At 45.4% G+C, this 17377-nt stretch overlaps 2 protein-coding genes across 4 annotated transcripts in view; one reads left to right on the forward strand and one right to left on the reverse strand.

Annotated features, from left to right (window-relative positions):
* Positions 1 to 16864, reverse strand: part of RABL3 (RAB, member of RAS oncogene family like 3) — a 44048-nt gene extending 27184 nt beyond the window's left edge. Inside the window, exons 1-3 of one of the 2 annotated variants that reach the window (XM_030534306.1) lie at positions 16755 to 16861; positions 13907 to 13998; positions 12258 to 12387 (exon numbers count right to left, since the gene is read on the reverse strand). In XM_030534306.1, the coding sequence (XP_030390166.1) occupies positions 12258 to 12387; positions 13907 to 13998; positions 16755 to 16800 (268 nt within the window). In that variant the 5' untranslated portion in view covers positions 16801 to 16861. Of the gene's footprint in view, positions 1 to 12257; positions 12388 to 13906; positions 13999 to 16754 lie in introns of both variants that reach the window. The other variant, XM_030534316.1, reaches the window with a different exon arrangement.
* A 67-nt stretch (positions 16865 to 16931) lies between these two features.
* The window catches only part of GTF2E1 (general transcription factor IIE subunit 1), a 115224-nt gene continuing 114778 nt past the window's right edge, over positions 16932 to 17377 (forward strand). Inside the window, exon 1 of one of the 2 annotated variants that reach the window (XM_030534258.1) lies at positions 16932 to 17250. The gene's annotated coding sequence lies outside the window, so the exon portion shown is untranslated. The remainder of the gene's footprint in view (positions 17251 to 17377) is intronic. The other variant, XM_030534268.1, reaches the window with a different exon arrangement.

Below are 17377 nucleotides of genomic sequence, written 5' to 3' on the forward strand. Positions count from 1 at the left end.
CTTAGAAAGCAGCCTGAAGGCAGAGGTGTTAAGTTTTTTTTAACAAGGGTCTTTGTTAAGAGAAGGCTTCAAGCTGTGAGTAAGCAGCCAGCAAAAGGAATTTACAAGCTGAATTGTTTTTCTTTCTTTCTACCTCTCGGGTATAGCTAGTTAGAAAGTTTCTGTTAACCAAGCAGCCCTGAGCTGAGTGCATCCCAGTTTCAGTGAACTGCAGAGGGATGTGGCCCACACACGAAAGCAGGAAAATGAATACGAGTGACGCCGCTAATAAACTAGAGCTGGCCAGACTGGAAGCAACAGAAAAAGAAAATGAACATAAGAGACGGATGGAACTAAAACAATTATAAATTAGTATTTTGGAGGCAGAAAATGCAAGGGAAGAAACTGCCCACAAGAGAGCTATGAAGGCAAAACAAAAAGAGATGGAGGAGAGGGAAAGAGAGAGAAAGCATGAACTGGAATTAGCAAGGGCTAAGAAGGATTTACCAGCCAACCCTAACAAACCTTCTCCAGGTACTGCTTCCCATCCCAGAAAATTCCCCACCTACAAGGCAGGTGATGATACTGAGGCCTTCTTAGAAAATTTCGAAAGGGCCTGCCTTGGGTACAACATAACATAAGAACATAAGAATGGCCGCACCTGGTCAGACCAAGGGTCCATCTAGCCCAGTATCTGTCTACCGACAGTGGCCAATGCCAGGTGCCCCAGAGGGAGTGAAGCTAACAGGCAATGATCAAGTGATCTCTCTCCTGCCATCCATCTCCATCCTCTGATGAACAGAGGCTAGGGACACCATTCTTTACACATCCTGGCTAACAGCCATTTATGGACTTAGCCACCATGAATTTATCCAGTTCCCTTTTAAACATTGTTATAGTCCCAGCCTTCACAACCTCCTCAGGTAAGGAGTTCCACAAGTTGACTGCGCTGTGTGAAGAACTTCCTTTTATTTGTTTTAAACCTGCTACCGATTAATTTCATTTGGTGACCTCTAGTTCTTGTATTATGGGAATAAGTAAATAACTTTTCCTTATCCACTTTCTCAACATCACTCATGATTTTATATACCTCTTTCATATCCCCCCTTAGTCTCTTCTTTTCCAAACTGAGGAGGCCTAGCCTCTTTAATCTTTCCTCATATGAGACCCTCTCCAAACCCCTAATAATTTTAGTTGCCCTTTTCTGAACCTTTTCTAGTGCTAGAATATCTTTTTTGAGGTGAGGAGACCACATCTGTACACAGTATTCGAGATGTGGGCGTACCATGGATTTATATAAGGGCAATAATATATTCTCTGTCTTATTCTCTATACCCTTTTTAATGATTCCTAACATCCTGTTTGCTTTTTTGACTGCCTCTGTGCACTATCCACGATGACGCCAAGATCTTTTTCCTGACTCGTTGTAGCTAAATTAGCCCCCATCATATTGTATGTATAGTTGGGGTTATTTTTTTCAATGTGCATTACTTTACATTTATCCACATTAAATTTCATTTGCCATTTTGTTGCCCAATCACTTAGTTTTGTGAGATCTTTTTGAAGTTCTTCACAATCTGCTTTGGTCTTAACTATCTTGAGTAGTTTAGTATCATCTGCAAACTTTGCCACCTCACTGTTTACCCCTTTCTCCAGATCATTTATGAATAAATTGAATAGAATTGGTCCTAGGACTGACCCTTGGGGAACACCACTAGTTACCCCTCTCCATTCTGAGAATTAACCATTAATTCCTACCCTTTGTTCCCTGTCTTTTAACCAGTTCTGAATCCATGAAAGGACCTTCCCTTTTATCCCATGACAGCTTAATTTACGTAAGAGCCTTTGGTGAGGGACTTTGTCAAAGGCTTTCTGGAAATCTAAGTACACTATGTCCACTGGATCCCATTTGTCCACATGTTTGTTGACCCCTTCAAAGAACTCTAATAGATTAGTAAGACACAATTTCCCTTTACAGAAACCCCATGTTGACTATTGCGCAACAGTTTATGTTTTTCTATGTGTCTGACAATTTTATTCTTAACTATTGTTTCAACTAATTTGCCCAGTACCGACGTTAGACTTACCGATCGGTAATTGCCGGGATCACCTCTAGAGCCCTTTTTAAATATTGGCGTTACATTAGCTAACTTCCAGTCATTGGGTACCAAAGCTGATTTAAAGGACAGGTTAGAAACCTTAGTTAATAGTTCCGCAACTTCACATTTGAGTTCTTTCAGAAATCTTGGGTGAATGCCATCTGGTCCCGGTGACTTGTTAATGTTGAGTTTATCAATTAATTCCAAAACCTCCTCTAGTGACACTTCAATCTGTGACAGTTCCTCAGATTTGTCACCTACAAAAGCCGTGCACAAGTGACCAGGGAGCTTGCGAACAGGGGCTGCTAACAGGGAGTTTTGCAGGGTGTTTGGAAAGGGAGTGGGAAGGGAGGGGGGGTCCCTTGTAGGTCCTACTTGTTCCCCTGTAGTCCCCTTAAAACCTATAATCCAAACCATATTCCAAAACCCCTTTCTTTAAACCACCCTTTCATTAACTAGAAGACAATGCAGTCAGAAGCCCAGCAGCAGAGTGGGAGCTACCTAGTTTATTGCACTGAGTGTAGCATAGACTAGGAAATCATAGACTATCAGGGTTGGAAGGGACCTCAGGAGGTCATCTAGTCCAACCCCCTGCTCAAGCATGTATGATTACCTGCCCTGTGGGCAGGTGGCATATGTGTGCAGTCAGTGCAAGGAGCTCCTAGCTCTCAGAGACCACGTACGGACTTTGGAGGCCAGGGTGGCGGAACTGGAGGAGCTAAGGGAGGCAGAGAGGTATGTTGGGGAGCATCTCCACAGACTAGTACATGATAGAGCTGAGGCCACAGCTCAGTGGACCCTTAGCAGAGGTGGCGGCTGAAATGCCTAAGGAACGCATGAACGATTATAAACTTTTTCAAACCAAGGCCAGAATCAGAATGGGGCTAACACCTGAGCATGCCAGTCTGCGGTTCAGAGCCCTAAGGTGGAAACCAGATGTGTCATTTACCCGATACGCCTACCACATTGGAAAGAATTGGGATGCCTGGATATCAGGAGCAAGTGCTGAATCTCTGGAAGAGCCGTCCTTCCTAATGCAAATGGAGTAGTTCTTAGAGGGTGTTCCTGAGGAAATAGAAAGGTACATCCTAGATGGGAAGCCCAAAACTGTAACCGAGGCGGGGGGAGATTGGAGCCAGATGGGTGGAAGTGGCAGAAAAGAAAAAAACTACTAGCAATTGGAGCAAATATCAGAGGGGGCAAACCGAAACCAAACCCTATCACTGGGGGCAACCCAAGGCCCCACCTACAACCCACGGAAAGCCCCAGACACCATATTGTCTCACCTCACCAGTTTCCAGCAACCCACCTCGGCCCAGTGACCAGTCAGCTGGGCGATGTTTTAAATGTAATAAACTAGAACATATAAAGGCCCACTGCCCCAAGAACCCCAAACGATTACAGTTCATTACACCACAATCACACCAAAGATCCCCAGGCCCAGATGCCTCTCAAATACCCTCAGAGCGAAGGGAAACCTTGAGAGTGGGTGGAAAGAAGGTTATCGCATGGAGGGACACTGGGGCACAAGTGTCAGCTATCCACCAATCCTTAATGGATAACCCAATTCATCAACCCAGAGGCCCAAGTGACAATTCACCCATTCATGTCAAAATCTGTAAACTTGCTACAGCTGAGTTGCCTGTCCAGTACAAGGGCTAGTCTGGAATGTGGACTTTTGCAGTCTATAACAATTATCCCATCCCCATGCTACTGGGGGAAGACTTGGCCAGCCATGTGAAGCTAGCCAAGAGGGTGGGAATGGTCACACGCAGCCAGGCCAAGCAAGCTTCCACACCCATCCCTGTTCCTGAGCTGTCCACCAGGGCCCCATCTGTGTTACCAGAGACCCAGACAGAGGTGGTGGAATTGGATCTTCTACCCATGAATGCTACAGCTCTAGTGAATCCAGTCCCAGAACCGGAAGTGGCAAAGCAACAAGCACCAGAACTGTTGCCAGCACTGACTCCACGCTTGCAAACCCATCTACAACTCCAACGCCAGAGGGCACCAGCGGGCCTGAACTGGCAGAAACAGCAGATAACCCTACCCAAGAGGCTCAACCAGAGCCTGAAATATCACATAGTGCACCAGTGGAGAGCGGTTCACAATCAATGAAAACAACCCCCTCACCTACATCGCTTCCAGAGGGACCAAGCTCAAGTCCACAATCCAAGAAGGAACTGATGTTTCCAGCATCAAGGGAACAGTTTCAGGCTCAGCAGGAAGCAGATGACAGCCTTCAGAAAGCTTGGGTTGGCGGCACAGAGCACCCCACCGCCTCTCAGCTCTTCTAACCGATCCTAGTTTGTTGTAGAACAAGGACTTTTATACAAGGAAACTCTTTCTGGTGAACACCAGGAAAACTGGCGTTCTCAAAGACAGTTGGTAGTCCCAACTAAGTACCGGGTAAAGCTCTTGATCTTAGCTCATGATCATCCCAGTGGCCATTCTGGGATGAACAGAACCAAAGAACATTTGGGGAAGTCCTTCCACTGGGAGGGGATGGGCAAGGACGTTGCTAATTATGTCCGGTCTTGTGAGGTGTGCCAACGAGTGGGAAAGCCCCAAGACCATGTCAAAGCCCCTCTCCAGCCACTCCCTATAATTGAGGTCCCATTTCAGCAAGTAGCTGTTGATATTCTGGGTCCTTTCCCAAAAAAAGAACCCCAGAGGAAAGCAGTACATACTAACTTTCATGGATTTTGCTACCCGATGGCCGGAAGCAGTAGCTCTAAGCAACACCAGAGCTAAAAGTGTGTGCCAGGCCTTAGTAGACATTTTTGCCAGGGTAGGTTGGCCCTCCGACATCCTTACAGATTCGAGAACTAATTTCCTGGCAGGGACCATGAAAAACCTGTGTGAAGCTCATGGGGTGAATCACTTAGTTGCCACCCCTTACCACCATCAAACCAATGGCCTGGTGGAGAGGTTAAATGAACTTTGGGGGCCATGATACGTAAATTCGTAAATGAACACTCCAATGATTGGGACTTAGTGTTGCAGCAGTTGCTTTTTGCTTACAGGGCTGTACCACATCCCAGTTTAGGGTTTTCACCATTTGAACTTGTGTATGGCCACGAGGTTAAGGAGCCATTACAGCTGATGAAGCAGCAATGGGAGGGGTTTACGCCTTCTCCAGGAACTAATATTCTAGACTTTGTAAGCAACCTACAAAGCACCCTCCAACACTCTTTAGCTCTTCAAATCATTTTCACACAGCACATAGTCAACCTGTGGAACTCCTTGTCTGAGGAGGTTGTGAAGGCTAGGACTATAACAGTGTTTAAAAGAGAACTAGATAAATTCATAGAGGTTAAGCCCATTAATGGCTATTAGCTAGGATGGGTAAGGAATGGTGTCTCTAGCCTCTTTTTGTCAGAGGGTGGAGATATCCTATCTCCTAGAGCTGGAAGGGACCTTGAAAGGTCATTGAGTCCAGGCCGCTGCCTTCACTAGCAGGACCAAGTACTGATTTTGCCCCAGATCCCTAAGTGGGCCCCTCAAGTATTGAACTCACAACTCTGGGTTTAGCGGGCCAATGCTCAAACCACTGAGCTATCCCTCCCCCCAAAAACAAGGGGTCGCTCGCCCTATCCCCCACCCAGCATGGCCCAGGACAGGCCTTGACCCGGAGGCAAGAAGGAAACAAGCCCATATGGAGGGGGGGAGGGAATGTAATATATTACACAGGGAAAGCAGGACCCAAATCCATCCCCTCCCCACCCTCAATCCGCTCCCCGAGAGGCCAGCAGAGGCCCTGCCCAGCCTTACCAGTCTAATTGCCAGGATCACCTCTAGAGCCCTTTTTAAATATTGGCGTTACATTCGCTATCTTCCAGTCATTGGGTACAGAAGCTGATTTAAAGGACAGGTTACAAACCATAGTTAATAGTTTCACAATTTCACATTTGAGTTTTTTCAGAACTCTTGGGTGAATGCCATCCGGTCCCGGTGACTTGTTAATGTTAAGTTTATCAATTAATTCCAAAACCTCCTCTAATGACACTTCAATCTGTGACATTTCCTCAGATTTTTCACCTACAAAGGACGGCTCAGGTTTGGGAATCTCCCTAACGTCCTCAGCCATGAAGACTGAAGGAAAGAATTCATTTAGTTTCTCCGCAATGACTTTATCATCTTTAAGTGCTCCTTTTTTATCTCGATCATCCAGGGACCACAATGGTTTTTTAGCAACCTTCCTGCTTCTGATGTACTTAAAAAACATTTTGTTATTACCTTTTGAGTTTTTGGCTAGCTGTTCTTCGAACTCCTTTTTGGCTTTTCTTATTACATTTTTAATTTGGCAATGTTTATGCTCCTTTCTATTTACTTCACTAGGATTTGACTTCCACCTTTTTATCTCTCACTGCTTCCTTTACATGGTTGTTAAGCCATGGTGGCTCTTTTTAGTTCTTTTACTGTGTTTTTTTTTTTTTTTAATTTGGGGTATACATTTAAGTTGAGCCTCTACTATGGTGTCTTTGGAAAGTGTCCATGCAGCTTGAAAGAATCTCACTCTAGTCACTGACCCTTTAATTTCTGTTTAACTAACCTCCTCATTTCTGCATAGTTCCCCTTTCTGAAATTAAATGCCACAGTGCTGGGCTGCTGAGGTGTTCTTCTCACCACAGGAATGTTAAATATTATGGTCATTATTTCCAAGCGGTCCTGTTAAATTTACCTCTTGGACCAGATCCTGCGCTCCACTCAGGACTAAATCGAGAATTGCCTCTCCCCTTGTGGTCCTGTACCAGCTGCTCCTACTCCTGTACCAGCTGCTCCAGTTATGGAGCACCTCCCATGCAGCCGCTGTCGCAAACTCTTTCCCATGTGCTGCCCACAGACCGCCAACACACTCTTATCTACCTCCTGGCTCCACTCTCTAACCGCAGCATTCCACTCCTCCCTCCTCACAATCCAGCATGTGGACTCCCACTACCCACTGCACTCAGCACCCATCCCTCAGCAGTTTGGCCCTGCTAAGTACAGCACCGGGTGCATTGTACTCCAAAGGAGAAGGCTGGGTATGATCCCTGGACATACAGAAATCTGTAGCTGTCCCGGGACCCCTCCTCCTCTTGAGAGCTTCCTTTTTCCCACACCCCCTTCCCCACCCTGCTGATGAATTTTTTCCTTTGACTCCTCCTCTGGTTGCTGTCTTTTAATAAAAGAATTGTGTGTTTGGAAACCATCTTTATTCTATTAAGTGAAATTAAAAATAGCAGTGCAAAGCAAACATACAATAATGTTAAGGTTCTTTCTTGCATCATGTGCACCAATCACCTCCTAGCATTATAAGCACTGCAATCCCGAGCATAGCAACAAAAATTAGTGGCTTTCAGCTTCAAATTGCTGTCTCAAGGCATCCCGGATCCTTATGGCCCTGCGCTGTGCTCTTCTAATAGCCCTGGTCTCTGGCTGTTCAAACTCAGCCTCCAGGCGCTGAGCCTCTGCAGTCCAGTCCTGAGTGAAGCTTTCATCCTTCCCTTCACAAATATTATGGAGCATACAGCACACAGCTGTAAGCATAGGCACATTGTCATTGGCCATGCCCAGCTTCCCACAGAGGCAGCGTCAGCGGGCTTTTAAACAGCCCAAAGCACATTCCACAGTCATTCTGCACTTGCTCAGCCTGTTGTTGAACCACTCCTTGCTGCTGTCAAGTTGACCTGTGTATAGCTTCATGAGCCACGCCATTAAGGGGTAGGCGGGGTCTCCCAGGATGACAATGGGCATTTCGACTTCCCCTACAGCAATGTCCGTGAAGAAAGTCCCTCCTTGCAGCTTCTTGAACAGGCCAGCGTTCCGAAAGATGTGTGTGTCATGTACCTTTCTGGACCAGCTTGTGTTAACAGTCTGGAAAACGCCCACGGTGATCCACAAGCATCTGAAGAACTACTGAGAAATACCCCTTGTGATTAATGTACTTGGTGGCTAAGTGGTCTGGTGCCAGAATTAGAATATGTGTGCCAACTATCGCCCCTCCACAGTTAGGGAAGCCCATTTGTGCAAACCCATCCAGAATGTCACGCATGTTGCCCAGAGACACAGTCTTTCAGAGCAGGATGCGATTAATAGCCCTGCATACTTCCATCAGTACAACTCCAACCGTCGACTTCCCCCTCTGAACTGGTCAGTGACCGATCCAGTAGCACTCTGAAGTAGCTAGCTTCCACCGTGCAGTCGCCATACGCTTCTCCAGTGACAGGGCAGCTCTCATTCTTGTGTCCTTGTGCCACAGGGCTGGGGCGAGCTCACACTGTCTCGTGAATGCGGCTTTCCTCATGCGAAAGTTCTGCAGCCACTGCTCGTCATCCCACATGTGCATCACAATTCGATCCCACCACTCAGTGCTTGTTTCCTGAGCCCAAAAGTGGCATTCCACGGTGGTCAGCACCTCCGTGAATGCCACAAGCAATCTCATGTCGTAGCTACAACGCGTGGTGAGATCAATGTCGCACTCCTCTTGCCTTTGTAGTTTAAGGAATAACTTCACTGCCACTTGTGACGTACTGGTCAGAGCAAGTAGCATGCTGGTTAGCAGTTCAGGATCCATTCCTGCAGCCTGGAAGAGGCAGGGCGTGCAGTACACGAACTGTTGAAAGATGGTGCCAAATGCAGACAGAAGCACAGGGATTGACGCGATGCAAAGCAATGCATCACAGGGCATTGGGACTGGACCCAGGATGCCCCACAACCCCCTCCGCCTTCCAACAAGTCTTAGCGGCAAAAGAGAAAAAGGTGCTCTGTGGAATAGATGCCCAGAGTTCACCACTCTGAATAGCCCTGCAAGTGCCACAAGTGTGAACATGCTATTGTGCAGGCAGCTATCAGTGTGAACACACGACAGTGGTATCCCTTCTGTGTTCTCTGAGCTGCGCTGTAACTGCTGGCGCTTTAACTTTGCAAGTGTAGATGTGCCCATGTTCATGTGTCCTGTGAGACCCCAGCCTCCATTTTTCCTGGGCTGGTCCACACGTGCACAGGAAGGTTTTCAAGTAAACAGAGCCATTTCCAGTCATTGATTCCGAAGCACACTTAATGCCTTCCACTTAATATGTTCACATCAGTAATACAAGTTTATATCTTATTCTCCTAACTCCAGACATAGAAATAATAAATGCAAACAAATAGGATGAACACACTCAGTAGACTATAAGGTTTGTAACGATACCTTACAAGAGACCTTTTGCATAAAGCATATTCCAGTTACATCATATTCAGATTCATAAGCATATTTTCATAAAGCATATGGAGTGCAACATCACACCCCGCTTTAAGAGCAAAAATCAACTCAATCTTAACTACAGAACCCTGGCTGGTACCTCCATAATAAATAAATAAGTATCCACATGCAATTTTCCATTATTTTCCCAAAATAATGCTAAGAACCATAAGTGACAGATTACTATCACACTGCTTAATGTACTACTGAACAGCACTCAGATACCATTATAAGAAATATAGACTAAGAAGCTGAACAAAATAGCACGTTTTGGACAAAATTTTCAAGACTGGTCATTTTGGTTGCCTCAAATTTCTCAGTGAACACTCCTGCTTTGTTTCCAACAATGGCATAATATAACGAGAAACAGGACATTAAATATCGTGTTATTCCAATTATCGCCTTCCTTTTTTTTTCCTACTTGAATTTAAAGGATCATGTTTTATGAATTACAAGGATATAAATCAATATTTCGTAGCTAGGATACCATTTTCCCAATGATATAAAGTATTAATTCCTAGTTGTAGGTGGTTGTGAGATTCAGTGTTAAAAGTTATTTTGAAAATGAAGTAAAAAAAGGCATGATGGTAATCAGAATGTTTTATGGGACAACAGGGTGGATAAAAAACAAATGATTTTTTTTTCAAATAAAAAAATCTGATTTTTTTAAATTTAAAATTGGATTTTTTTGATAAAATGCTTTTTGAGGAAAAAGCATATCTAAAGATAGTTTTAATTAAGATACATTATATCTCATCATGGAATAGGGATTATAAATTCTAATTCTACAGTATGAGACAACACACCTCTACCCCAATATAACGCGATTCTCGAGAGACAAAAAATCTCACCGTGTTATAGGTGAGACCGTGTTATATTGAACTTGCTTTGGCCCTCCCTGTTCCTTGTTCCCTGACCACCCCCTTCAGAGACCCCCATCCCTAATCATGCCCAGGACCCCATCCACTACCCCCTGCTCCCTGTCCCCTATCCACACCCCGACAGGCACTCACCGGTAGCAGCGGAAGAGTAGCCCGGCCTCAGCCCGCTCCACTCTGCCACCTCCCAGCCGCAGCGCTCCACGTCCCGCTGCAGGCAAGTGTGGGGAGGTTAGGGAAAGGACGGCCCCATACTCACCTGTGGTGGGAAGCGGAGCTCCACGGCTGGGAGGTGGCAAAGTGGAGCGGGCTGAGACCGGGTTGCTCCACTTCCGCTGCTGCTGGTGAGTGTGGGGGGATCCCTTCCTCCAAGGCCCCTCCCCTGAGCAACACAGCTGGGGCCGGGGTGATGGAAGTGAGCAAGCTGCTCCCAGCCCCCTACTAATCCCCAGGGCCACTCTGGGACTGCAGAACCCCCAAAGATGCCCCCCCACAGCTACTGCCTCCCAGACCTGGGGGGGGGGGAGAAAGCCCCTGACCGCCCCAGAGACCCTCTGCCCCTTATCCAACCCCTTAGCCCCAGCCTGGCCTAGCACCCTTAACACGCTGCTCAGAGCTTTACCGCCTTGTATGCGAACCTGTGTTATATCGAGTCGCATTACATCAGGATAGAGGTGAATATTCATGTAATGTTTAAGAAAAGTTTTGTAAATGGAGTTCCAATAGTTTATGGATTAGGGACCCAATTTTATGGTGTTCCAGGGGCTTCTGTATAGATTATTTAGGTTAATCTTTCTATCTATCCAATCAGACTCAGTGCTCAGTCTAGAAGATACATCAGAGATGCTTAGTTTTGCAGTTCTTAAATTTGTGTCTCCAGAGGTAACATGCTCATTAACAGCAAAAATGTTTTTAAATAAATAAATAATATAGAGAAGTGAGAAATAACAGACCTCAACCCTATTGTCCCTCTGCAAATTTGTGTACACAGAGTCAATCCCTTACCTCTCTCTAAAAGTGCAAAGTTTTTAAAGCTTCAATGAATAGAAGATTGTTGGAAGCGGAAAAGAAGTCTGGATATAAATGTGAGAAGCGAGGGACATATGCTTGTTTTGTTAAAACATTGTATGTTTGCTGTTGAAGAAAAAAAAATCCAGAATACCTAACACTGTTGTTTTAGTTAAATAAAACAATTTAAATGTCTATCTGGTGATGTTCTTCTCCTAATACAGCATGGCAAGAAAATCCTCCAAATATTAATGATTAACCTGTTGAATTGGAGATAGATCACCTCCCATAAATATCTGCTTCAATTACCTTTGGTAAATGAAATAACCAAACAATCATGCATTTTCTGATACAGCTGTAAAACTAATCTGAAAAGTTTTCAAAATAAATCACTGTTTAAAAATGTATAGTGTGTACTTTCCAAAAATGAAACCTACATCTATCTCTGAATTGTGAAGAATATGTATTAAGGTTTTAACAACCAACAAGAATGCACTTTTATGTAGAAAACCATGATTAAATTGAGTCTTCTGACTAGTGATTTAAATAAAATCCACCCTGTGGGACAATATCTCACAGTCTGCCAGGGCTGGAAATACTTGGCAGGACTAATGCAAATGATTATACAACCAATAAATTTTTCTTAGCATACGTCCTGAACCAGCCAACAGAAAAGAAAAAAAAATTAAGTCCCTGTATGTTTATGAGGCCTGGAAGAGTGAAACATGTCTTCATTACTGCACGCCTAGCCTGAAGAAACCCTACTGAAGTTTCAAAGACTCCCTATTGTGTTAGTTCTGGAACACAGGAAGGCTGGAACAGAGTGAGATATTGTATTCTGTTCATTTGCATATCATTACTCAGAATGGTTTTCCTGCTCACAGCTGACTCCAAACAGATAAATTTGACTAAAGGAATCTATGAATTCTTTCCAGTCTAATTTCTTTTTTCAAAGTGCAGATATTATAATAAAACCTGGGTGAATCCTGACTGAAAACCAATACTGACATCTCACAACAGAGAGTAGTCGGAAACAAAAATGGAATTACACCAAACATAATTTACCATTCACAGAGTTGTAAAAAACTGCCCGTGTGCTTTTCACGCTACTAGCACTGCCCACTGAACCACCAACATCCCACAACTCGATGTAGTAAGTCTTCTCTTCTGGGGTCCCCTCTTTGTAGTCATGAATCTGAAAAAAAAAAAAAATCAATCCATAAGTAAGCAGAAGGCAATGCACACAATGCTGACCTCAGCTGGAAGGGCAAAAATTCCCAGTGTTGGAACAGTAACTTTTAAATCAGAGTACATGGATCCATGTCACTGTGTACTGTGAGGCTATCTCACAAACTACACATGTCCAGACCAGGTTAGTAGACCTGCAATGGACACCATGATGCTGCAGGAAGCAGTCTTGCTGAGCCAGTAGAGGACCTTCTTCCTTCAGAGATATTGGTGAACCTAAATCCTCACTGTGATACTTACGGGCACTCTGCTGCTAAAGCAGATGAAAAAGTGAGGTTCTGACCTCTTGTGGTCATTAAAGGACATATGATAATAGTTGCAAGATTAAGATTAGCACTGGTGTCTAGTTATTTATCTTCTCTTGAAGTTTCAATTCAATTCACTATCCGTCACTTTTCCTCCTAAAGTCTGATGTGTAGTTTTGCTCTGCACTATTAAAAACGAATGCCACATTTCTTTTCCCCAAAAGTTGGAAATGTGCATTGGGATCCTTTGGAATGAAAGATGCTGTTCAGACATTAAGACAGTATCATCATTAGCCTCAGGCAAAGCATGACACCTTGGAAAGAATGAAATTTACAATAGGCTTAGGAGGGGATGTTTTTCACCACACCATGTGGATGGTTGCTCATCACTGAAAACTTCCTCATAAATTTCTAGATTCCCCAAGCCATTAGCTTCTGCTGTCAGCAGCCTGTAAAAAAGGCAGCATTTCACAGACATCCTGCTCTTTAATGACATGAGCAAAACATTCTTACATGATATAAACAAATGAAATTAAATCCTTTTCTTTTATATGTTTGGCTGGCAGCATGAGTGTGGAATTAAGCTATATGTGGCAATTGATTTCCAGGGAATTTTGAAGAGTTTAGTTTAATTTAATGTATTCACCTCCTGATACTGAGTTCACCACTCAATGAACGGTAATAATAATACAGTTATATTCACTATAATATGATGCTTCTATAAAGGACACATATCTAGGATTCTTTAGATGTACCTTTGTAAAGCCTAATTTTTGGGAGCAAAAATGCTCAGTGTATAATGAGAATATCTTACCTTTCTTTACCACCTTTTGTCCCAAAGTGTTAAACAATTTACATACATCATCACTGAAATGCAACTACCTAGGATGTGGAGGGCAGCTGTTAGTTCATTATAGGTAAGTGAGAGAAGAGGAAATTTTAACCAAAGACACCAGGTAAACCTCTTTCATTAAGAAAATGCCATGAGACCCTTTAATGTCCATACAAAATAGACAAGACTTAAGCATAAATATTTAAGATATCATTTGAAAGACCAACTCACAGTAAACTTAATTTAAAGGCCTTGGAAGTATCCTGCTGAGATATGAACCTGTGACTCCAGAGAGAACTGCCCACAGTGTCAAGATTAGACGGTTCATTTCTTCTAACTTTTGAAGGACAGATGCAGTACACACTACAAGTTTAGAAAGTTTCACCTACTCGGACATCCACTGAGCAGCCCACTGTCCAAGATGGGTTTCCCAACACCTGGTTCTGGCACAACAGATGAACAAGTGAAGACTTCCCAACACCTGAAAAACAAACATAAATAGAAGCTCCATAGTTGGCAATGCATGATCTTTACATTTACCAGTGATACCATAATAGGAGCATGGTTAAGACTCAAAGAGTGATGATAGCATAATCTTAGGTCAATTGAATGAGCTGGAATAATCTTGGTAAATCAGGCAAAAAGGCTCAGCAGTGGAATTCTAAATATAACACATCTTAGTGTAAAACGATGCACTTGGGTAGAAATAGCATTCATGCTAAGTATAGCTTAAATGGCAATGAACTAATTACTAGAGCAAAGGATAGTGGCCTAGTTGTATTGTTAGACACATTTAAATCTATGATCACCTAAGTGCAGCATCAGTAAAAAAATATTGGTGATAGGAACACCATGGGTATCTCTACATTGGAGTGGAAGGTGAAATTTCCAGCTCAGGCAGACGTACATGTGCTAGCTGATTGAGATAGTGCACTAAAAATAGCTGTTTAACTGTGGCTGCATGGGCTGTGGGATCCACTAGTTGCCTCAAGCACAAACCTGTCTGAAGCTCTAGATATGTAACCAGGGTGGCGAGCCCATTCTGCTGCCTGTACAGCCTCAGCTACAATGCTATTTTTAGCACACAAGCTCCACCAGAGCTCTCACAAGTACCTGAACTGGAAATTATACCTCCAGCTCCCACTGTAGACATACCCTATAAATACTGAGGTTTGTAAAATGAAGGACAATAGCACACGGGCTTTTGTCAAGGGGAATACATAAATCTGAGAATATTGTGCTATTGCTTATATAGAAATGGGTACGTCCCATTTGAACCATAGTATCTAGTGCTCCCTATTTGAAGGAAGATCTAACTGAATTGGAGAGTGTGTAGCATTAGGCAACTAAAATGATAAAGGATTAGTGGGTGTTAAATAGCAGTGAGTAGTAACACTGGGTGAGGACAATGAAGGGACATGATTAATGCATTAAACTAAGTTATTATAAAATTAAGCTTACATCTAAGAATTTAAACCATGCTCATCATTCATGATATCTGATAACTTAATATAGGCCATAGCTTAACAATCTACTTGAAATTTCTGGACAGACCAGAACAAGACAAGACAAACAGAATTTTATAAGGGAGTGGTGAACAGATGGAATGGATTTTCAATCAAAGATAGTGAAAAGATATGTTTAAGCAAAAACTGGATGACTATGGAATGTATAAAACTAAAAGCATAATTAGTTACTTTTGTACTCAATAGTGGCTGTCTACGTCCCCATCCTCTGGTTGTTCCCACAGTTTTTGTTGGTTTGTTTAGGTTTCTTTTGCTTGGAAAGGTTTGTCCTCCTCTGACTCAAAGAATTATATATTTTTTAATTTAAATACACCTCTGCTCTGATATAAGGCTGTCCTCAGGAGAAAAAAATCTTACCGTGTTATAGGTAAAACTTTGTTATATCGACCTTGCTTTGATCCACCAGCGTGTGCAGCCCCGCTCCCCTGGCGTGTGACTTTACTGTGTTAAATCCGAATTCGGGTTATAGCAGGTCGTGTTATATTGGTGTAGAGGTGTATTTTCTTGACAGTCATTAAACCATTCCAGATAGTCTAATGGCCTGCATCTGGTCTTATATGACTATGTAACAATATACATAGTGGAACCTTTGGAAAAACCAGAATGATAGGATTTTGCTTCTTACAGTAATTCTCATTTGCTACTCAATCCCATTAGACCTGGCTTCCCACTCAAGTCTTGACTTGTACCTTCCTACCATAAGAAGTTAAACTATGGTATCAGGACACACCTGATACAGCTACGCAATCACTGCACCCTTCCATAGAGAGAGCTTGAAACTAATAGGATTCTTCTGGAGATCATGAGCTCAGTCAAAGGATGCACTAAGAAAAAGCCAATCTGGGCACGCATGAATTTAGTGAAGGGTGGGAAGAACAAGGGGGCTGTTCTGAAGGCTAAGATGAGGAAATATCAGGGCAGACACCACGGCAAGGCCGAAGGAGTTTCCACTGTCCAGCCCAATTCTCAGCCCCTTTTCACTTTTACGGGAAGTCTCCTCTGGGGCTGGAATTGCCCCGTTTCCCTTCCAGCCCCAAAGAAGAACCAGTCAGCGCCAGGGCTGAGCCCTTCCGCTGATCCGAGGCTCTGGAAAACTGCTTAACATTCACACTAGAAACTGGATTCCGGCTTTCTCATGCACAGCCACAGCTCAGAGGGGAGCTCTATGCAGCGCCTCCCGGCCAGAACCGGCGCTAGGGGTTTGAGCGCCCTAGGCGGACAGGAATTTCGCCACCCCACGCGCTAGTCCCACGGCTCCGGTGGAGCTGCCGCAGTGGTGCCTGCGGAGGGTCCGGTGCTCCGCGGTTCCGGTGGAGTGCCGCAGTCACGCCTGTGGGCGGTCCACCGGAGCCGTGCGAGCAGCCGACCGCCCGCAGGCACCACTGCGGCAGCTCCACCGGAGCCGCCTGCCGCCCCCTCCGGCAAAACGGCGCCCGCCATTTATTCTGGCGCCCTAGGCGATTGCCTAGGCTGCCTAAATGGTAGCGCCGGCCCTGCTCCCGGCAAGGGAGCCGGTGGGGTCGCCCTGGGCGCCGCCTCGGCCCCAGGTGTCTCTGTAGGACACGCGCAAGAGCTGCCCGCGCGCTAGCGCTGCGCAAAGGCGCGTGCGGGGGCTCCCAGGGCACGAGGCAGGGGCTGGCGCGGCGTAGAGGGGAGGGCGGGGCCGACGGGAAGGGGGAGGGGTGGGCAGGGCCCTCACGGAGTCACTCACCTGAGTCCCCCAGCACCAGCACCTTCACCCTGTCCAACGCAGCCATTTTACCCTGCCCAGCAACAGAGCCTCACACGGCACCGCCCCTTCCCGGCGCAGCCAATCATAACCCCTCTAGGACCATTCACTCAACCAATTGGGTGGCCTCTCCCTTCCGCGCCCCACTATATTACCGTATTGGCTTTTGATTGGCACATGTGCGTTAGGACGGGCCTAGTGCTCCGCTTCAGAGAGCGATTGGTGCGCTGCCCTCTCAATCCCCGTCGCAGCCGGGGATGTGTGGCGGCTCCCGCCCCCTCTCCGGCTGGATTGGAGCAGATCTCCTCGCGCCCGGCGAGGGTGCGTTACCTCGTGTGTGTGTCACAGGGATGCGCCGCCGGGTAGGCCGGCGGAGTGATTCCATAGGTGTGCGCCGAGGACTGTGTATTATGACGTCAGATGACGGCGTTTCTGAAAGCGCCGCCTGGAGACGGAGCCAGCCCGGAGCGGCCGGCAGGTCAGTCCCGTGCCCGGGCAGCGGCTGCTGCTCCTCGCGCGCTTCTCCTGGGCACGCGGGTCGGCTTGCGCCGAGATCTTGGGTTCCCGCTCACGGCCCCGACGCTGACGGTTGGTTCCGGGCGGCG

This window comes from Gopherus evgoodei, chromosome 1, assembly GCF_007399415.2.
Source record: "Gopherus evgoodei ecotype Sinaloan lineage chromosome 1, rGopEvg1_v1.p, whole genome shotgun sequence".
Taxonomy (NCBI): Eukaryota; Metazoa; Chordata; order Testudines; family Testudinidae; genus Gopherus; species Gopherus evgoodei.